The sequence below is a fragment of the Ovis aries genome, chromosome 5 (genome assembly GCF_016772045.2).
Source record: "Ovis aries strain OAR_USU_Benz2616 breed Rambouillet chromosome 5, ARS-UI_Ramb_v3.0, whole genome shotgun sequence".
NCBI lineage: Eukaryota > Metazoa > Chordata > Mammalia > Artiodactyla > Bovidae > Ovis > Ovis aries.
In genome coordinates this window covers 6,618,692-6,638,689 of record NC_056058.1, presented here as the reverse complement: position 1 = coordinate 6,638,689, position 19,998 = coordinate 6,618,692, and the positions used below count along the sequence as shown (strand labels likewise).

The 19,998-nt window shown below is 47.6% G+C and overlaps 1 protein-coding gene across 1 annotated transcript; it reads right to left on the bottom strand.

Moving 5' to 3' along the window:
* Positions 1 to 1,631: 1,631 nt before the first annotated feature.
* Positions 1,632 to 12,024, bottom strand: CIB3 (calcium and integrin binding family member 3). Its single transcript, XM_015095771.3, has 6 exons — positions 11,974 to 12,024; positions 11,695 to 11,729; positions 9,682 to 9,793; positions 8,391 to 8,538; positions 7,168 to 7,363; positions 1,632 to 1,763 (listed from the first exon to the last, which is right to left on the bottom strand). The coding sequence occupies exons 1-6, from the start codon at positions 12,022 to 12,024 to the stop codon at positions 1,742 to 1,744; spliced, it is 564 nt and encodes a 187-aa protein (XP_014951257.1). The 3' UTR covers positions 1,632 to 1,741.
* Positions 12,025 to 19,998: the final 7,974 nt, after the last annotated feature.

The window sequence follows — 19,998 nt, the reverse complement described above, 5'->3', positions numbered from 1 at the left end:
AACTAAGATCCCACAAACCTCGAGGTGCAACCAAAAAAAAAAAAATTAAATTAAATTTAGAAAATAAAGAAGATGACAGGTTCAGAGAGGAGAAGAAGTATGGCCAAAGTCACACGCACGGCTGGGGTGTCAACACCAGGACCTGCAGCCAGGCCTTTGATCTCTTCCTCCACACCCCCTGCACCTGGTCAGCTGTTCATGCCTTCCCCCTGGGTTTTTGTGCAAATGGAGGAGATGAGACTTGAGGAAAGGTTGGCACAGTACCATTCCTGACATCAGCGGCAGCTTTAGGAGAAGCATAAGAGGCCCTTTGCTTTAAGAAGGGAGAGGCAGCCCAGGGCTGTGGTTGGGAGTGGGCTCAGGAGGAAATCTTGGGTTGTGGGGCTGTGTGACCTTTGGTGCGTCACTAGACCTCTCTGGGCCTGTTTCCTCATCCAGAAAATGAGAAGAGCAATTCCCCTTTTCTCAGGATGAACCAGCAGAATGTGAATAAAACCTAGGCTTTGGCGCACAGTTGGTGCTTGATAAATGGGGATTAGGATGGGAGGGGGCACCCTAGAATTATGCACAGTGGAGGTGTCTGGGAAGGTCCCTGGAGTCTGGTTTCAGTCACAAGAATGATTACTCCTTGGATGGATCAGAGCCATGGAATGGGCCTCTAAGATGACTCTAGGTGGAGCAGAGCGCTGTGCCGTGCTGTGCTTAGTCGCTCAGTTGTATCCAACTCTTTGCGACCCCGTGGACTGTAGCCCACCAATCTCCTCTGTCCATGGGGATTCTCCAGGCAAGAATGCTAGTGGGTTGCTATGCCCTCCTCCAGGGGATCATCCCACCCCAGGGACTGAACCCAGGTCTCCCACATTTCAGGCGGATTCTTTACTGTCTGAGCCACCAGGGAAGCCCAAGAATACTGGAGTGGGCAGCCCATCCCTTCTCCAGGGGATCTTCCTGACTCAGGAATCGAACCAGGGTCTCCTGCATTACCGATGGATTCTTTACCAGCTGAGCTACCAGGGAAGCCCAAGTGGGATAGTGTGTGGCTTCCCAAATCTGCAAGGTGTAGAGGTTTGGGATCTGGAGGGAGGTGGGCCTGGGCTCAAGTCTGCCCCTGCAAATGACTTCAGGTGTGGCCTTGGGCAAGTCACTCCCCTGTCTCTGAAGGAAGTGGGAGTGCTTCTCTGCCAGCCCTGCTGGGATGTCACAGCAATGCAATGGCACAATGGCAGGTGCTTCGTGACTATAAAGCACTGTGCCAGCCTCAGGGAGCGACATTCCTGCCCAGAGGCCTCCTCTGGCAGTTCTGATGAATCGACGAGGAGGTGAAGCTTTAGTCTCCTTGAGAAATTCAGGGATTGAGGGGGGAAACGGGGACTTGAGTCATGTTCCACCCCTGGGGATGCCCTGGGGCGGGACAGCAGAGGCCTCATCTCCTCTGCCCACCAGGTGAGTCACTTCCAGCCCTCACAGCGGAGAGATGTCCAGAGTCAGCCCTTTCCTTGTACAAATGGGAAGATGATGGCCCACAGAGCGTGCAGCCAAGCCAGAATCACACAGTGAGGACAGAGGTGCGGTCCCAGGCTGCCTCCCTCTGATCTCCCCAGTTTAGGGGGGAAACACATTTTCCAGGCAGCTGTGACTCAGTGACATGTGTTTATTCCCACAGCCCAGGGAAAGCAGATTTCACAGCAGGATGAGGGGTCACCCCAGCGTCCTCTGGCCCAGCTGCTCCTCCGTGGTGCCCTCAGATGCGGATGTGGAAGGTGCTGGGTGCAAAGAGGAAGGAGTCTGTCAGCAGGCAGAGAGCAGCCTCCCTTCATCCCCCTCCCCAACACTCCCACCGCGAGTCCCCAAGGCAGGCAAGGAGCCATGGCGGGGGCGGGGTGGGGTGGGGTGGAGATGGCCCCTTCAATAAACCCTAGGCCATGGTCTTCCTGGCCCCTACAGGGGTTAAGAGCACATCATTTTGGATCAGTGATTACATCCTGGCTCTGCCCCAGACTCTAAGGCTACCTCTCTGGGCCTCAGTTTACTTCCCTATAAAATGAGGATAATGGCAACCTCCTAAAAAGGACTCATTACCTACCAGGTGAGTACAGCAGTCATTGTCCCTGCCATAGTTTGACCTCAGGCCAAACTACAGGGAGGGAACACAGCCCCACCCATCAGCAGAAAATTGGATTAAAGAGTTATTGAGTGTGGCCCCGCCCACTAGAGCAAGACCTAGTTTTCTCCACAGCCAGTCCCTCCCACTAGGAAGTTTCCACAAACCTCATCCTCAACCATCAGAGGGCAGACAGAATGAAAACCACAATTACAGAAAACTAACCAAACTGATCACATGGATCACAGCCTTGTCCAACTCAATGAAACTATGAGCCATGCCCCGTGTAGGGCTACCCAAGACAGGTGGGTCATGGTGGAGAGTTTTGGCAAAATGAGGTCCACTGAACAAGGGAATGGCAAGCCACTTCAGCATTCTTGCCTTGAGAACCCCATGAACAGTGTGAAAAGGCAAAAGATAGGACACTGAAAGATGAACTCCCCAGGTCGGTAGGTGCCCAATGTGCTACTGGAAGAGAGTGGAGAAATAGCTCCAGAAAGAATGAAGGGACGGAGCCAAAGCGGTAACAATGCCCAGTCTGGAGGTGAAAGTCAGATGCTGTAACGAACAATATTGGAAAGGAACATGGACTGTTAGATCCACGTGTGCTGTGCTGGGCTTAGTCGCTCAGTCGTGGCCGATTCTTTGCAACCCCACGGACTGTAGCCACCAGTCCATGGGGATTCTCCAGGCCAGAATACTGGAGTGGGTTGTCATCCTTCCTCCAGGGGATCTTCCCAACCCAGGTCTCCCGCACTGCAGATGGATTCTTTACCATCTGAGACACCAGGGAAGCCCATTAATCAAGTTGAAAGTGGTCAAACAGGAGATGGCAAGAGTGAACACTGATATTTGAGAAATCAGTGAACTAAAATGGATGGGAGTGGGAGAATTTAATTCCGATGACCATTATATCTATCACTGTGCGCAAGAATCCCTCAAAAAAAAAAAAAAAAAGGAGCAGTCCTCATGGTCACAGCGATGCAATGGCAGAATGGCAGGGGCTTCGTGACTATAAAGCACTGTGCCAGCCTCAGTGAGGCCTCCTCTGGCAGTTCTGATGAATCGACGAGGAGGTGAAGCTTTAGTCTCCTTGAGAAATTCAGGGATTGAGGGGGGAAAGGGGGACTTGAGTCATGTTCCACCCCTGGGGATGTCCTGGGTGTCCAAAATGCAGTACTTGGATGCAATCTCAAAAATGACAGAATGATCTCAGTTTGTTTCCAAGGCAAACCATTCAACATCACAGTAATCCAAGCCTATGCTCCAAGTATGCCCCAATGTCACAGTAATCCAAGCCTGAAGAAGCTAAAGTTGAACAGTTCTACGAAGACATACAAGATCTTCTAGAACTAACACCAAAAAAAAGATGTCCTTTTCATCACAGGGGACTGGAATGCAAAAGTAGGGAGTCAAGAGACACCTGGAGTAACAGGCAAGTTCGGCCTTGTACAGAATGAAGCAGGGCAAAAGCTAACAGAGTTTTGCCAAGAGAACGCACTGGTCATAGCAAACACCCTCTTCCAACAACACAAGAGACAGCTCTACACATGGACATCACCAGATGGTCAATACAAAATCAGATTTATTATATTCTTTGCAGCCAAAGATGGAAAAGCTCTATACAGTCAGCAAAAAACAAGACCAGGAGCTGACTGTGGCTCAGATCATGAACTGCTTATAACAAAATTCAGACTAAAATTGAAGAAAGTAGTGAAAACCACTAGGCCATTCATGTATGACCTAAATCAAATCCCCTATGATTATATGGTGGAAGTGACAAACAGATTCAAGGGATTAGATCTGATAGACAGAGAACCTGAAACTATGGATGGAGGTTCATAACACTGTATATGAGACAGTGATCAAAACCATCCCCAAGAAAAAGAAATGCAAAAAGGCGAAATGGCTGTCTGAGGAGGCCTTACAAATAGCTGAGAAAAGTAAAGAAGCAAAAGGCAAAGGGGAAAAGGAAAGATAAACCCATCTATACTATATGCAGAGTTCCAAGAAAGAGCAAGGAGAGATGAGAAAGCCTTCCTAAGTGAACAATGGAAAGAAAAAGAGGAAAACAATAGAATGGGAAAGACTAGAGGTCTCTTTAAGAAAATTGGAGAAACCAAGGGAACATTTCATGCAAAGATGGGCACAATAAAGGACAGAAATGGTATGGGCCTAATAGAAGCAGAAGATATTAAGAAGAGGTGGCAAGAAAACACAGAAGAACTATACAGAAAAGATCTTAGTGACCTGGATAACTATGATGGTGTGATCACTCACCTAGATATCCTGGAGTGCAAAGTCAAGCTGGCTTTAGGAAGCATCACTGTGAACAAAGCTAGTGGAGGTGATGTATTCCAGCTGAGCTACTTTGAATCCTAAAAGAGCCACACTCAATATGCCAGCAAATTTGGAAGACTCGGCAGTGGTCAAAGGACTGGAAGAGGTCAGTTTTCATTTTGTTCCCAAAGAAGGGCAATGCCAAAGAATGTTCAGACTACCACATAATTGCACTCATTTCACATGCTAGCAAAGTCATGTTCAAAATTCTCCAAGCCAGGCTTCAATAATACGTGAACCGAGAACTTTCAGAAGTACAAGCTGGATTAAGAAAAGGCAGAGGAACTGGAAATCAAATTGCCAACATTCGCTGGACCATATAAAAAGCAAGCGAGTTCCAGAAAAACACCTGCTTCTGCTTCATTGGCTACTCTAAAGCCTTTGACTGTGTGGATCACAACAAACTGGAAAATTCTTAGAGACAGGAATACCAGACCCCCTTACCTGCCTCCTGAGAAATCTGTATGCAGGTCAAGAAGTAACAGAACCAGACATGGAACAATGGACTAGTTCCAAATTGAGAAAGGAGTACGTCAAGGCTGTATATTGTCACCCTGCTTATTTTAACTTATGTGTAGAGTACGTCATGCAAAATGTTGAGCTGGATAAAGCACAAGCTGGAATCAAGATTGCCGGGAGAAATATCAATAACCTCAGATATTCAGATGACACAACTGTTATGCCTGAAAGCAAAGAGGAACTAAAGAGCCTCTCAATGAAAGAGGAGAGTGGAAAAAGCTGGCTTAAAACCCAACACTCAAAAAACTAAGATCATGCCTCTCATCCCATCACTTCATGGCAAATAGAATGGGAAACAAAGGAAACAGTGATAGCCTTTATTTTCTTGGGCTCAAAAATCACTGCAGACAGTGACATCAGCCATGAAATTAAAAGACACATGCTGCTTTGAAGGGAAGCTATGACAAACCTGGACAGCATATTAAAAAGCAGAGACATTGCTTTGCTGAGAAAGGTCTGTATAGTCAAAGCTACGGTTTTTCTGGTAGTCTAGGATGGGACAGCTGGACCATAAAGAAGGCTGAGCCCTGAAGAATTGATGCTTTTGAACTGTGGTATTGGAGAAGACTCTTGAAGAGTCCCTTGAATACCAGGGAGATCAAACCAGTCCATCCTAAAGGAAATCAGTCCTGAATATTCATTGGAAGGACTGATGCTGAAACTGAAGCTCCAATACTTTGGCCACTTGATGCGAAGAGCTGACTCACTGGAAAAGACCCTGTTGCTGGGAAAGATTGAAGGCAGGAGGAGAAGAGGAAGACAGAGGACGAGATGGTTGGATGGCATCACAGGCTCAATGGATATGAGTCTGGGCAACCTCCGGGAGATGGTGAATTACAGGGAAGCCTGGCATGCTGCAATCCATGGAGTCGCAGAGAGTCAGACACAACTGAGAGACTGAACGACAAAATGGGGGTAACAGCTATCCCTCTTTAACTGAACTGCAACGAGTGGAAAGTGTTGGAAGAATGGAAAGAATGGAAAGTGTTCATCGCTCAGTCATTTCCAACTCTTTGCGACCCCATGGGTTGTAGCCGCCCAGGCTCCCCTGGCCATGGAATTCTCTAGGCAAGAATACTGGAGTGGGTAACCATTCCCTTCTCCAGGGTATCTTCCCCATCCAAGGATCAAATCCAGGTCTCCTGCATTGCAGGCAGATTCTTTAACATCCGAGCCTCTAGGGAAGCTTGGTGGCTCAGACAGTAATGAGGGCTAAAAAGAGGCAAATACACAGAGCAGGACACACATCGGGTACTCAGTCAGTGGCAAGGGACTCATCGTGATGTCATTATTCATGTCTCAGTGGCCACGAGACCAGCCTTGCTTATCCGGGGTAGAGGAAGGAGGTCCTCTGGGCATGAAAGCCACAACAGTAACAATAGCGCACAGTTATTGAGCACCTACTGTGTGCAAGGAACTGCTCTAAATTCTTTCCATGTACTAGCTCAAGGTCAGTCAAACTTCCTTCTGCCAAGGGCCAAATGATTGATATTTACAACTTTGCACAATGACTCAATGTCACCTTAAAGCTCAAAAGCAGCTGTGGACACTGTGAACACAAATAGGCATGGCTGTATGCCAATAAAACCAGCAACGGACATGGAAATCTGAGTTTTATATCACTTTCATGTGTTGTGGAGTATGTTTTTTTTCCCCCAATCATTTAAAAATGTAAAAACCATTCCAAGCTCATGGGAGATATAAAAACATCTTCTATGTATTCCCACCCACCCCCTTTATTAACTCATTTAATCTATGCTGGATCCCCTGGAGAAGGAAATGGCAACCCACTCCAGTATTCTTGCCGGGAAAATCCCTTGGACTGGCAGACTACAGTCCATGGGGTTGCAAAAGAGTCGGACACGATCGAGCGACTGAACAACAACAATCCTCCCTAGAGCGCTGATTCTCCCTAGGGTTGCCAAGTACAGTTGTCCAGTCTGTTCACTGCAAAATGTTAAGGCAAGTGAGGGCTGAAGTTCCAACCATGTTCTACTCACCCAAAGAGCGTGTCCACCCCCAAGAGGTGTCCCCAGGGTCTCTAATTAGCCCCATTCAAAAGACACAGCCTGAGGCCAGGGAGGTCAGGAAAGTTCCCCAAGGTCACAAATGAAAAAATGGAGGAAATTTCAGAGTCTGTGGATCTAATCTGTGAGCGCTCCTTTCATACATGGGAATGGATTGTGCAGAGTGGAGAGGAATATCACCTGAGGAAGTCTGGTGCCCGAAGGATCATGTTCTGGAAGTCTTCCAGGGACAGCCGCCCATCGTGGTCCCCATCGGCTTCATCCAGCACCTTCTCACATATCAGGCTCACCTCCTCAGTGCTCAGCTCCCCCCGAGTCAGCTTAGTCACCGTCTGCTCCAGGTCCCACGCACAGATGTAGTCATCATTGTTAAAGTCTGCAAAGCAGGACAAGTGGGGACATGGGGGTGACCAGACAACAGGGACCAGGCAGGCTGGGCCAGTGGTGAATACATCTTGTCCCCATGTGACAAAGGAAGAAACTGAGGCAGTGGAGGGAACCCAAGACCCTGGGCTAACAGCCAGATCTTGCTTTGGAATTGGGTAGGTAACTGCTGGGAGGTCATTCACTCACTCAAGTATTAATGAGCACTTACTATGTGTCAATCTCTGGGGGCCTAGATGGTACAGAATCTTCCTGCAACGCAGGAGACTCAGGTTCAATCCCCAGGTGGGGAATATCTCCTGGAGAGAATAGCTACCCACTCCAGTATTCTTGCCTGGAGCATCCCATGGACAGAGGACTCTGGCAAGCTGCAGTCCATGGGGTCGCAAAGAGCTGGACACAACTAAGAGACTAACACTACTACATGTCAAGCAACTGATAATTTTTTTCATACATTCCCTCTTTCAATAAGTATTTATTGAGTGCCTACTTTGTGCCAGGCACTGTGGTAAGTTTTCATTCATTCATTCAACAAATATTTACTGAATACCTACTGTGTGCCAGAGACAGATGGCAAACCAAACACTGTCACTGCTCTTGGGTCTCTTCAGAGAGAAAATCAACAAGATGTGAACAGACGAATGAACAAGAAGTTAAGCAGCACTGCTCCATGCTAGGAGAGAAATTGCATGTGGCATGGGCAGTGAGGCAGGGACTACTCTGGACCGAAATATCAAGGTAAGAAGGAACTAGCGGAAAGGTATTCTAGACAAAAGGCACAGCAGAGGCAAAGGCCCAGAGGCAGAAAGGGTTTGATGTGTTGGGGAGACAGCCAGGCCAGTGTAGCTGGATGGAATTACCAGAGGGATAGAGTGGAGGGGGAGGTACCAAGGTGGGGTGAAGGACAGGGCCAGGCAGGGCCTCAGAGCCCTTGGTGAGGCATAGGCGATGGCCATGCAGTCCCTGACCCAAGACCTGGGTTCGTTCCCACTTCCCCACCCTGGGGTCTGCGCACACACCGTAAATTTTAAAAGCGTAGTAGGCTTTGAGGTCACGGGGAGCCATTTCACTCATCACAGAAAACATGTCCAGGAAGTTGTCCAAGGTCATGTGGCCATCCCCATCCTCGGAGAAGACCTGGGCGATCCTCTGACGGAAGGGGTTGTCCTAGAGACAGGAAATCCATCCCTTACCAGGTTTTCTGGGGCTCCGTGTGGTTTCACCGTCAGCCCCCACCTTCCTGGGAACCTCTGAGTACCCTTCACCAAGACTCTCTTCCTCCTATGATCCCTGGAGGGGACTCCAGGCAACTCCAGTCTCCTCCTCTATGGCCTGGGCGCCAGTTAACCCCAGTTCTGGCTTCAGAGGCAGTCACATGACCCCGGTGAGGCCAATCAGGGATTTCCATTCACCTGGCAATGGCGAGTGCCTCTCGGATGATCATGTGACTCGAGATGGCCAATCAGAGGCTGCCTCGGGAGAGTTTCTAAACAGTTGGGGTGGAGGAACCTCATTTCTGCTTGTTGCAGAGCTGATGGGAGGAAATCTGGGGCAGTTGGTGTTTCCCTTTACTACCTCAAGAGAACAGGCTGCCTGAGACTGAAGACTCGTCCTGGGAGAAGCTGAATTATGGAGGGGGATTCTGAAGCACAGCACTTTCTGTCCCTCTTGAATGAGGCTTCTGTCCTTGTGATAAAATAATCTCTATTCTCTGTCACCCCACAAGTCCCCTCCAGACAGTGTCAAACATCCTGCTGAGAAGAATCTGTCTTTAATGGCTTCTACTATGAAAAAGAAGAACTAATGTTCCTGAGTGGGCTTCCCAGGTGGCGCAAGTGGTAAAGAACTTGCCTGCCGGTGCTGGAGACATAAGAGACGCAGGTTTAATCCCTGGGTTGGGAAGATCCCTTGGAGGAGGACACAGCAACCCACTTCTAATATTCTTGCCTGGAAAATCCCCATGTACAGAAGAGCCTGGCGGGCTTACAGTCCATAGGGTTGTAAAGAGATGGACATGCCTGAAGAGACTCAGCACGTACTCAGCGCAATGTTCCTAAGTACTTGCCATGTCACAGGCCCTGTGCTAAGCCCTTTACCTGCATTATCTCATCTCATCTTTCCCACAACCCAGGGTTTGAATTGTCTCTCTCATGTCCTAGCTGTGTGATCATAAATAAGTGTCTCAACCTATCTGAAATTCAGTTTCTTCACCTGTAAAATAGAAATAATTGCAATAGTCACCTCATAGAAATACAACAAGGGACATCCCTTCTATTTTTTCCCATGCCTGCCCCAGGGCCCTGGGCATACCTTCAGCTCAGGCATGCTGCCAATGAGCTCATAGGGCACCTTCACATCAGGGCAGCTAGTATAGTCGAGAGGGACAAGCTGAGGGGCCAGGTCCTGGTAGCGATAGAAGAGCCTGGTATGGGGAGGGAAACAATGAGAAGGTCTGGGAGATGAGTGAGGGTGGGCTTGTCTCTACTCTCTCCCTTTCACAGATGCTCACTCTACAATGAAGGATGCTGAGCCTTCAGCCCTGGGCCCAGCCCTCACACACAGGGACACCTTTATCTCCCTAGGGACAAAGCCAAGGTAAAGACAGGACCCCAGGGACTTCCCTGGAGGTCCAGTGATTAAGAATCCACCTGCCAGTGTGGGAGACACAGGTTTGGTCCCTGGTCTGGGAAGATCCCACATGCCATGAGGCAACTACTGAGCTCATACACCACAGCCACTGAAGCCCACGCACCTGTGAACCCATGCTCCCAAGAGAAGCCACCGCAGTGAGAAGCGCACATATCACAACTAGAGAGTAGCCCCTGCTCACCAAAACTGGATGAACCTCCACAGCAACCAAGACCCAGAGCAGCCAGAAAATCAATTCATTGCTTTTAAAATGTTAAAACAAACAAACAAACAAACAAAGCTAGGGGAAACTGGAGTGGGGAAAGTAAGCCAAGGAGAAGGAAGGACTTCCTGGAGGAGGGGGCATGGGTGCTAGGTGCTGGGCTTTGAAGCACAAATAAGAGCTCACCAGGCAGATGGGGTTGACAGAAAAGAGAGTGCTTAAGGCAAGGTCATCTCACACTGAGCATTCAGAGACTCTGAGTGAATCTACGATTTGCTGGACATCATCACACTGTTGGCAAGACCCTCATCCTCACACTTTCCCTCTCTGCCTCCATAATGGGGGTTGTAGTTCCCTCAAGGCGCCAGAGACAAAGTCTAATATTCAGGTTTCTCCAAGGGGTAAATGAAAGGCATTTTGCAAAACAGCAAAGGCCATACACACTGCCTAGATGGTGGGGTCAAGTGTCTACTCCAATGCCCTTGCCTGGTGATACTGTACCGTCACTGGAACATGCTGAGCAGTCACCTTGTACAGACTATCCTTGATGAGCCAGAGATCCTGAAGTTGTTAGGGATGCCTCAGAAGGTGATAGAAGCCATATGATGGCTAGGAACTGGAAGAGGGGGGTATCTGGAACTTCACCGCTGGGTCCCTTCAGAGAATAGTCTGGGTTTGGGTTTCTATGTGGCCTCGAGTAAGTCCCCCTTCCCCTTTTCCCCCTTTCTGCTCAGTAGGTCTGTGTGAGAAGCAAGAAGCTTGAGATGCACAAAATGTTAGCCTCAAACTCTTTGGGGCCCTACCCATCTACCCAGGGCTCTGAGGTCAGCCTCCCCTGTGTGAGCCTCAGTTTCCCCATCAGTAATCTGATCATGATGGTCAGGGTGACCCTGTGAACTGTCCTCGCCAAGACGGTGGGGCTTACTAGTGGAAATTCTGCCCATCAATAATGGATGTCCTGCACCCACACAATTGGGACCTTGGCCCTGATCACTCTGCAGTCAAACCCCAGCCAACTTGGGTTTCACAGGTCAAAGTTCATGGGTCCGGAATCTGGATAATGGTTCCATGGGCTGAGTGATGCTGTAGGATAACCCCTCCATGCCTGTCTCACTCACACCAGGAACCTGCAGCAGCCTGGGGCCACCTCTTCACCCTCTAACCTTGATGTCAACCCCATTGCCCAGAGCTGGCTCTAGACTCTGCCCCCTGGGGTCCCAGCCTGTTCTCACTGGGCCTCAGGGGGAAGTTTTGATCCACATCGCCCCTGCTCACACACTCTCTATGGCTCCCTGCCACCTTTCGGAGAAAGCCCAAGCCTGTCAGCCTAGAGATGTGGCAATAGGACCAGATGGGACTTCTCAGCAGCCTTCCCATCTCTGCATGCATCCACCAACTGAGCACACGATTCCCCCATTAACTGCAAAGCATATAAAGTGCCCAGCTCTTCTTCCCTTCCTCCTCAGACTGACCTCATGATTTCCTTTCTCGTGAAGAAGGTGCAGTCCTGTGGAGAGAGATGTTGGCTTAACCCAGACCCTGCCTGATGCCTGGCGGGGGGGGGGGGGGGGGGGCGCCTCCTTCCTCTCCCACAACCCATTGCTGCCTGAATCCACACACAGAGCCACCCCAAGACCTCTTGCTGACTGCACCCCCACCCCACCAGGATGAAGGGATGCTGTCCCCATTTCTTCAGCCAAGAAAACAACCAGGCTGCCAAACCCACCGATGGCTTGGTCCATCATCCCTACCTGATAAGCTTCCAGTTGCTCGTGAGTGAAGACTGTTTGCTTGTTGCCCATAGTGGAGACCTCTGCCTGGACTCTTGAACAGGCTCCCGAAGCCCCCCGCCCCGATCCCCTCAGGGCCACCCTGGTTGCCAGGCCGCCGTTCACCAGTGTCTGGGCAAATCTCCCTGCCCTGGCTGTCACCTGCCCACCCTCCTCATCACCCCCAGCCTGGGTGAGACTCAAGTTACAGCCAAGCTCTCTGGGCAACGGCCTGAGTATATGTCCACAGCCATCAGGGCAAGGAGAAGGGCTTAGGGAGGTCCCAGGGCAGCCCTCAGTGGGGAGCCCACACTTGCCATCACCAGTGAGACTGGGGGTGTGGGGCATCTTTGAGAAACAGGCAGGGTGGGGGAGAGGCTGCCAGCACACTTCAGGCCAAATTCCAGCTCTTTACCCACTAACTGTGTGGTCTTAGGCGGGTCACCTGGCCTCTCTGAGCCTTGTTTGTAAGATGGAAATTATATTAGTACCTACCGCATAGAGTAGTAAAGAATCTGCCTGCCAAAGCAGGAGACTTGGTTTCAATCCCTGGGTCGGAAAGATCCCCTGGAGATGGAAGTGGCAACCCAATCCAGTATTCTTGTCTGGGAAATCCCATGAACAGAGGAGTCTGGTGGGCTACAACCCATGGGGTCGCAAAGATTCGGACAAGATTTAGTGACAAAACAACAATAACATAGAGTTGCTCTGAAGATCTAATGAGATCATTCGCTCAACTTCCCCAACCAACAAAAAAATATTTGTAACCATTGAATTTAAGCCAGTTCTAGACCCATGATAGTGAACAAGCTAGACGAGGTGTGCATTGGAGATGATGATGAGCATGTTATGGCTTGAGAAAAGCAATCTAATGTCTAAGTTTGGGTTAAATTAACACCATAGTTCTTTATTGCCGGACTTGTCAGACCCTTTAATATGTTAATGTGCACCATGTATTCTCAAGGGGTAAATTCAGTAATTTCCCCTACATATTGAATGAATTTCATTCCAAGAGCACGTTCTTAAGTCCAATTCATTCATTAAGTCCAACAAAGTTCGTCGAAGCACTCAACTAATACAATTGGCTTTTTGTACTATTCATACAGTAATAATACTTTTCACACAAATTGCACATAAAAAGCAAACACACAAGATACAACATTTCAAGTCCTACAGCACAGTACCTTGAAAAGTACAGTAGTACAGTACAATAGCTGGCATACAGGGGCTGGCATCAAATGAACAGTCAGGAAGAGTAGCCGACTGGAGGAGGGAGAGGAGGTGAGATGTGGTGAAGCTGGAGGACTATCAGCAATAGGAGATGGAGGGCAAGCTGCAATCTCACTCCCGTCTGACATCGATGGCACCGATTCTGATTCCTTGCTGGAGCCAGATGCGTGTCCACATCTTTGAGTTTGTAACTTGAAGGTTCATATGTATAGAACTTACTGTACAACGTAGCAGCTGCCAATGTTATTAAGACCCAGAATCCTCCTGGGCAGAAAGTTTGGGAGTCAGTTGCTCCCAGCCTGGTACTCCCTGCCCTTCTCACTCAGGATCTAGCCTCCTTCCACTTTCCTCTCCCGCCTATCCACTTCCAGCCCCACACCCTAGACCCCCTGAACCACTCTTGAATCTTCCCCTTCCCTCATCCCTGCTTTCCATGGCATGAACCATCACAGTTCCTCCCACCGGGCTCCTCTGGCCCCTGCCTCAGCTTCCAAATATGTGAAGCCATCTTATAAAGTATGACTATGATCAAGCTTTAAAGAACCCCTGAGGATGATTTTTTTGGGGGGGAAAAATGACAATACCAAATATTGACAAGGATATAGAGCAACTGGAACTCTTATACATTGCTCATGGTGATGCAAAATGGTACAGCCACTCTGGAAAATGAGTTGGCAGGTTTTTTTTATAAAGTTAAACAGACACTTATACATGACTTAGCAATCTCACTCCTGGGCATTTGCCCAGAGGACATGAAAACCTATGTGTACACAATAACCCGCGCGTGCCCACAAAACAGAGACAACATTTGCCAGTCACATAACTGGCAAGGGACTGGTCACCAAGCCACATAAAGAACTGTTACAAGTCTACCAAAAAAAAAAGAAAGAGGAGAAGGACATGGCAACCCATTCCAGTACTCTTGCCTGGGAAATCGCATGACAGAAGAGCCTGGCAGAAGTCAGACACTACTCAGGGACTACACCATCACCACCATCACAATAAAAAGGCAAATAACCCAAGTGAAAAATGGGCGAAGGTTAAGGGGAGGGAGAGATGAATAGGCGAAACACAGGGGATTTTTAAGGCAGTGAAACTACTCTGTATGATACTATAATGAAGAGTCTGCATCATTACCCCTTGCATCATTATACATTTGTCCAAACCCACGGAATGTACAACACCAAGAGTGAATTCTAATTTAAAACGATGGACTCTGACTGATTATGGGTCAACGTAGATTCATTAATTATAACAGATGCCCCACTCTGATGGGGGGTGTTGGTAACTGGGGAGGTGGTACATTAGTAGGGCAGGAGATGTAAGGGAAGTCTCTGCACCTTCCTCTCAGTTTTGCTGTGATCTTAAAACTGCTCTAAAAACGTCTATTAAAGCAAAACAAAACAGTTAAAGGCTCTGAATAGACGTCTCTCCAAAGAAGATATACAAACGGCCGATAAGCACATGAAAACATGCGCCACATCACTAGTCATTGGATAAATTAAATGCAAATCAAACCCACACTCACTAGGATGGCTATAATAAAAAAAGGCACACAATAAGCAGTGTTAACCAGGGTGTAGATATATTGGAACCAGCATACACTGCTGGTGCGTGTTCATGCATGCGTGCTGAGTCATTCAGTCGTGTCCAACTCTTGGTGAACCTCTGGACTATAGCCCCACAGGCTCCTCTGTCCATGGGATCCTCCAGGCAAGAATACTGGAGTGGGTTGCCATGTCCTCCTCCAGGGGATCTCCCTGACCCAGGATTGAACCCACGTCTTCAGTGTCTCTTGCACTGCAGGTGGATTCTATACCACTGCCCCGCTGGGGAAGCCCTCACACTGCTGACGAGATTGCAAAATTATGCAGCCACTTTGGGACACAATCTGGCAGGTCTTTAAAAAGTTAAACTTAGAGTTACCATATGACCCAGCAATTTTTACTCCTAGGTGAAGAGAATTGAAAATCTATGTCCTCATGAAAACTTGTACGTGGATGTTCACTGCAGCATTATTCAAAATGGACCAAAAGTAGAAACTACACAGATGGCCATCAGTCGGTGAATGGATAAAGAAACCGTGGTCTATCCATACAATGGAATATTATCCAGTCATAATAGGGAATGACGCATTTTGAAAAATAAAAAGACAAATGGATTTCAGAACATTTAAAGGATTTATTGTGCTACTTTCTTAAGTATCAATATATAAATATTATGCATACTGATCAATACAAATATGATACATATGTATGCATGTAAATACAGGTATATATAGTATATACAGATATATACATCGCGGATGAACCACAGAAACATTATGCTGAGTTAAAGAAGTCAGATACAAAAGGCCACATGCTGTATGATCCCATTTATTTGAAATGTCCAGAGCAGGCAAATCCACAGAGACAGAAAGCAAATTCACGGTTGCCAGAGGCTGAGGGAGGGGGCATGGGGAACGATCGTTCATGGCACAGGGCTCCTTTTAAAATGTGTACTTTATTTTTGCCTGTGCTGGGTCTTTGTTGCTGTGTGCAGGTTTTCTCTACTTGCGGCAAGTGGGGGCTACTCTTTAGCTGCAGTGTGCAGGCTTCTCACTGAGGAGGCTTCTCTTGTTGCTGCTCTCAGAGTCCAGAGCGCAGGCTCGGGAGTTGTGGCACAAGGGCTTAGCTGCCCCACAGCATGTGGGAGTCTCCCAGACCAAGGATTGAACCCGTGTTGCAGAATGTGTCAGAATCCCCATTCTTTTAAAGGCTGAATAATATTCCATGGTATGGATCTACCATGCTTTGGTCATGTATTCATCCACCCATGGAGACTTGGGGGTTCTTTCATTCACCTTTCGGCTATTGTGAATAACACTGCTGTGAACACTAGTGTTAGGTCCTTTGTTCTGTTGCAGGATTCCACATTGTGTTTAATCACCATGTCTCCTTAGGCCCCTGATCATCAGTCTGTCATTTGGGGTTTTGGGGAAGTTTGGTGGGTTTTTTTCCATTACTTTGAGAGTCTGGATCAAACTAGTCAATCCTAAAGGAAATCAACCCTGAATATTCATTGAAAGGACTGATGCTGATGCTGAAACTCCAATGTTTTGGCCACCTGATGTGATGAGCCAACTCATTGGAAAAGACCCTGATGCTGGGAAAGATTGAAGACAAAACAAGAAGGGGGTGGCAGAGGATGAGCTGGTTGGATGGCATCACCAACTCAATGGACGTGAATGTGAGCAAAGTCCGGGAGATAGTGAAGGACAGAGCAGCCTGACGTGCTGCTGTCCATGGGGTTGCAAACAGTCAGACACGACTTAGTTACTGAACAACAACAACAACAGTCCTGAGGCGTACTAGTCAGATCCTTTGTAGAATGGCCCTCATTTCGATTCATCTGATGCTTTCTTATGATTGGACTGAATTTATGGGTTGGTGGAGGAAAGACCTCAGAGGTGATATACCTAGCTCGTTGGAACTGAACCAAACTTGGGTCTGACACCCTGCCTGCAGTAAAGCCAATCTAATGACACCGGATTGTTCAGAAGGAAATTTCAGCGTTTGTGGCAAGGTGCCCAATGCAGAGCCAAACAAGAAGAATGGGCAGCTCATGTTCAAAAGACCTGAAGACCGTAATGCTCTTCAGGAAAGGGTTTTTAAAAGCAAGGTGAAAGAGCAAGTCACAGGGTGAATGATCAGCTCTTGTACGTCCTTTTCATTGGCTGGTGGTGAGGTATCAAGGTGGCTATTTGGGGGAATCTTGATCGTCAACCTTCTGATTCCAGCCAGTCTGGGGTTACCTGCTTCTGGGCAGCATACAGTTAACTTCTTCCACCAGCTGGCGGTTTCAATATCTGCTGTGTGTGCTGTGCTTAGTCGCTCAGTCATGTCTGACTCTTTGGGACCCCATGGACTGTAGCCCACCAGGCTCCTCTGTCCATGTGGATTCTCCAGGCAAGAATACTGGAGTGAGTTGCCATGCCTTCCTCCAGGGGATCTTCCCAACCCAGAGATCAAACCCAGGTCTCCCGCATTGCAGCCGGATTCTTTACCATCTGAGCCATTAGGGAAACCAAAACAGCTCAGTTAGGGCTCGGAATATCATCTATAGTTTTTGAGGAGGAACTAAAGGTCTTTTACTATGTCAATGACTAAACTATTACTATTTTGTTTGCTTGGCTGTTTTCCTTTCTTTCTACATTTTCTCACTTCTCTGATTGAGTTCACTCTTCAGAACTTGGGACAGGCCTAGGACACTAAAACTTTTCTAAGAACAGAAGGTAGAAGACAAGGGGGTCTGTCTCAGGCAAGGCCCTACAGGGTTCTGCTCAATTTCATTACCATGTCATACCAGGGATTACTTTTGGGGGGCCTTTTTTTTGTTAAGTCTTTACTGAATTTGTTACAATATTATTTCTGTGTTGTATTCTGGTAGTTTGGCCATGAGGCAGGTGGGACCTTAGCTCTCTGATCAGGGATCCAAACCGCACCCCGTGCAGTGGGGGATGACATCTTCACCACTGGGCCACCAGCGAAGTCCCACCAGGGATTACTTGAGGGCTGTGCCACGTTACCGACAACTTTGTCTTGCTTGGAAGGCACTATTCCCCCTGTTTTCCTGCCATACCATACGTGTTTTTCCCCCTTTCCATACCTCAGTCTTTGAAAACAATGCAGATCGTCTTAAAGAAATGCTCCTTGCAAGAGTCCTTGATAGCACAGAGGGAGATGTTATGTGATCAAGCAAAGATATTGACAACCTGGAAAAGCTGGAAAGTGATTTCGAAGAATATACTCTGAGGATGAAGACGTTGAGGAAGCCCTAACTGATTCATTGTATTTTCTCTGTTTGTAGACAAAGCAGCAGTTATATGATGAAAATCTTGAGACTCTTTCAGTTCAGTTCAGTTCAGTCGCTCAGCCGTGTCTGACTCTTGGCGACCCCATGAATCGCAGCACACCAGGCCTCCCTGTCCATCACCAACTCCCGGAGTTCATTCAGACTCAAGTCCATCAAGTCCGTGATGCCATCCAGCCATCTCATCCTGGGTCGTCCCCTTCTCCTCCTGCCCCCAATCTCTCCCAGCACCAGAGTCTTTTCCAGTGAATCAACTCTTCGCATGAGGTGGCCAGAGTACTGGAGCTTCAGCTTTAGCATCATTCCTTCCAAAGAAATCCCAGGGTTGATCTCCTTCAAAATGGACTGTTTGGATCTCCTTGCAGTCCAAGGGACCCTCAAGAGTCTTCTCCAACACCACAGTTCAAAAGCATCAATTCTTTGGCGCTCAGCCTTCTTCACAGTCCCACTCTCACATCCATACATGACCACTGGAAAAACCATAGCCTTGACTAGATGGATCTTAGTCGGCAAAGTAATATCTCTGCTTTTGAACATACTATCTAGGTTGGTCATAACTTTTCTTCTAAGGAGTAAGCATCTTTTAATTTCATGGCTGCAGTCACCATCTGCAGTGATTTTGGAGCCCCTAAAATAAAGAGAGTCTTTGAGAGGATATAAATTAAGGAGTGGTGGTCTAGTCATTAAGAATCTGCCTTGCAATGCAGAGGACTCAGGTTTGATCCCTGGTGGGGGAACTACGATCCCACAGGCCTCAGAGCAGCCAGGCCCACGCAGTGCGACTACTGAAACACACACGCCCTGGGGCCTGTGAGCTGCAGCTACTGAGCCAGCCTGCCACCACTAAAGAGCCCATGCACCACACCAAAAATCCCGCACAACTAAGACCCGACAAAGCCAAACAAAATACAAATTAAAAGAAATGAAATAAAAAATGTAGGTGATCAAAAGCATTGTGTCGTAGTTTATTTGCCACGTTTACCCCCTTAGAACACAAATTATCAGTGAAGTTAATACTACCCTCAAGAGGATGAAAATTGGTTCAGGAGAGTGGCGGACAAGAAAACCAATATTTCAATAGGTCACAAAGTGGCCCTCCAAAGCTTAAACCTCCCTGACAAAATCTTAATTCACTGGTATTAAACTTTCTCTTTAAATTAAATTAAAATGGTCTCTTTAGGAGGTAATAATGGGGAGTAAAGGTTGAGAAACACTTTCCTAGGATTTATAAAATAATGCATAATTTTTATGAAAAGATTTATAAAAATAATCCTCTTATTTGAGAGGATGGCCTCATAGTGGGTGACAAGGGCCGAACACTCAGTATGCACTGGATTACATTTGTGCCTTAGTTTCTATACCAATTAATAGAAAATTTGGATGTTAATTAAAATTAAAATTAGGGTTAGGGTTAGGGTTTTATTAATATATAATTAGGATGATCAAACCAGTCAATCCTAAAGGAAATCAGTCCTGAATAGTCATTGGAAGGACTGATGCTGAAGCTGAAACTCCAATACTTTGGCCACCTGATGTGAAGAACTAACTCATCAGAAAAGACCCTGATGCTGGGAAAGATTGAAGGCAGGAGGAGAAGGGGACAACAGAAGATGAGATGAGATGGTTGGATGGCATCACCGGCTCAACGGACATGAGTCTGAGCAAGCTCCAGGAGTTGGTGATGGACAGGGAAGCCTGACATGCTGCAGTCCATGGGGTTGCAGAGAGCTGGACACGACTAAATGACTGAATTGAACAGAGGATGATTTACATAAAAGGGTGAGTGTGAGAGTAAATGAGGTTATCCATATGAATTCATATAAGCATTACCTGTTGTTGTAATCATCATTCTCATTTTATAAAAGGGAGAAGAGAAATTCAAAGAAGTCAGGCCACTTGCTCCAGGGCACACAGCCTTGGAAGTGA

Coding starts and splice junctions, on each gene's coding strand:
- CIB3 (XM_015095771.3), bottom strand. CDS start 12,024: ATGGGCAACAAGCAAACAGTCTTCACTCACGAGCAACTGGAAGCTTAT. Junction 9,794..11,694: donor ACGAGAAAGGAAATCATGAG/GTCAGTCTGAGG, acceptor TCCCCATACCAG/GCTCTTCTATCGCTACCAGG. Junction 8,539..9,681: donor GCAGCATGCCTGAGCTGAAG/GTATGCCCAGGG, acceptor TCCTGTCTCTAG/GACAACCCCTTCCGTCAGAG.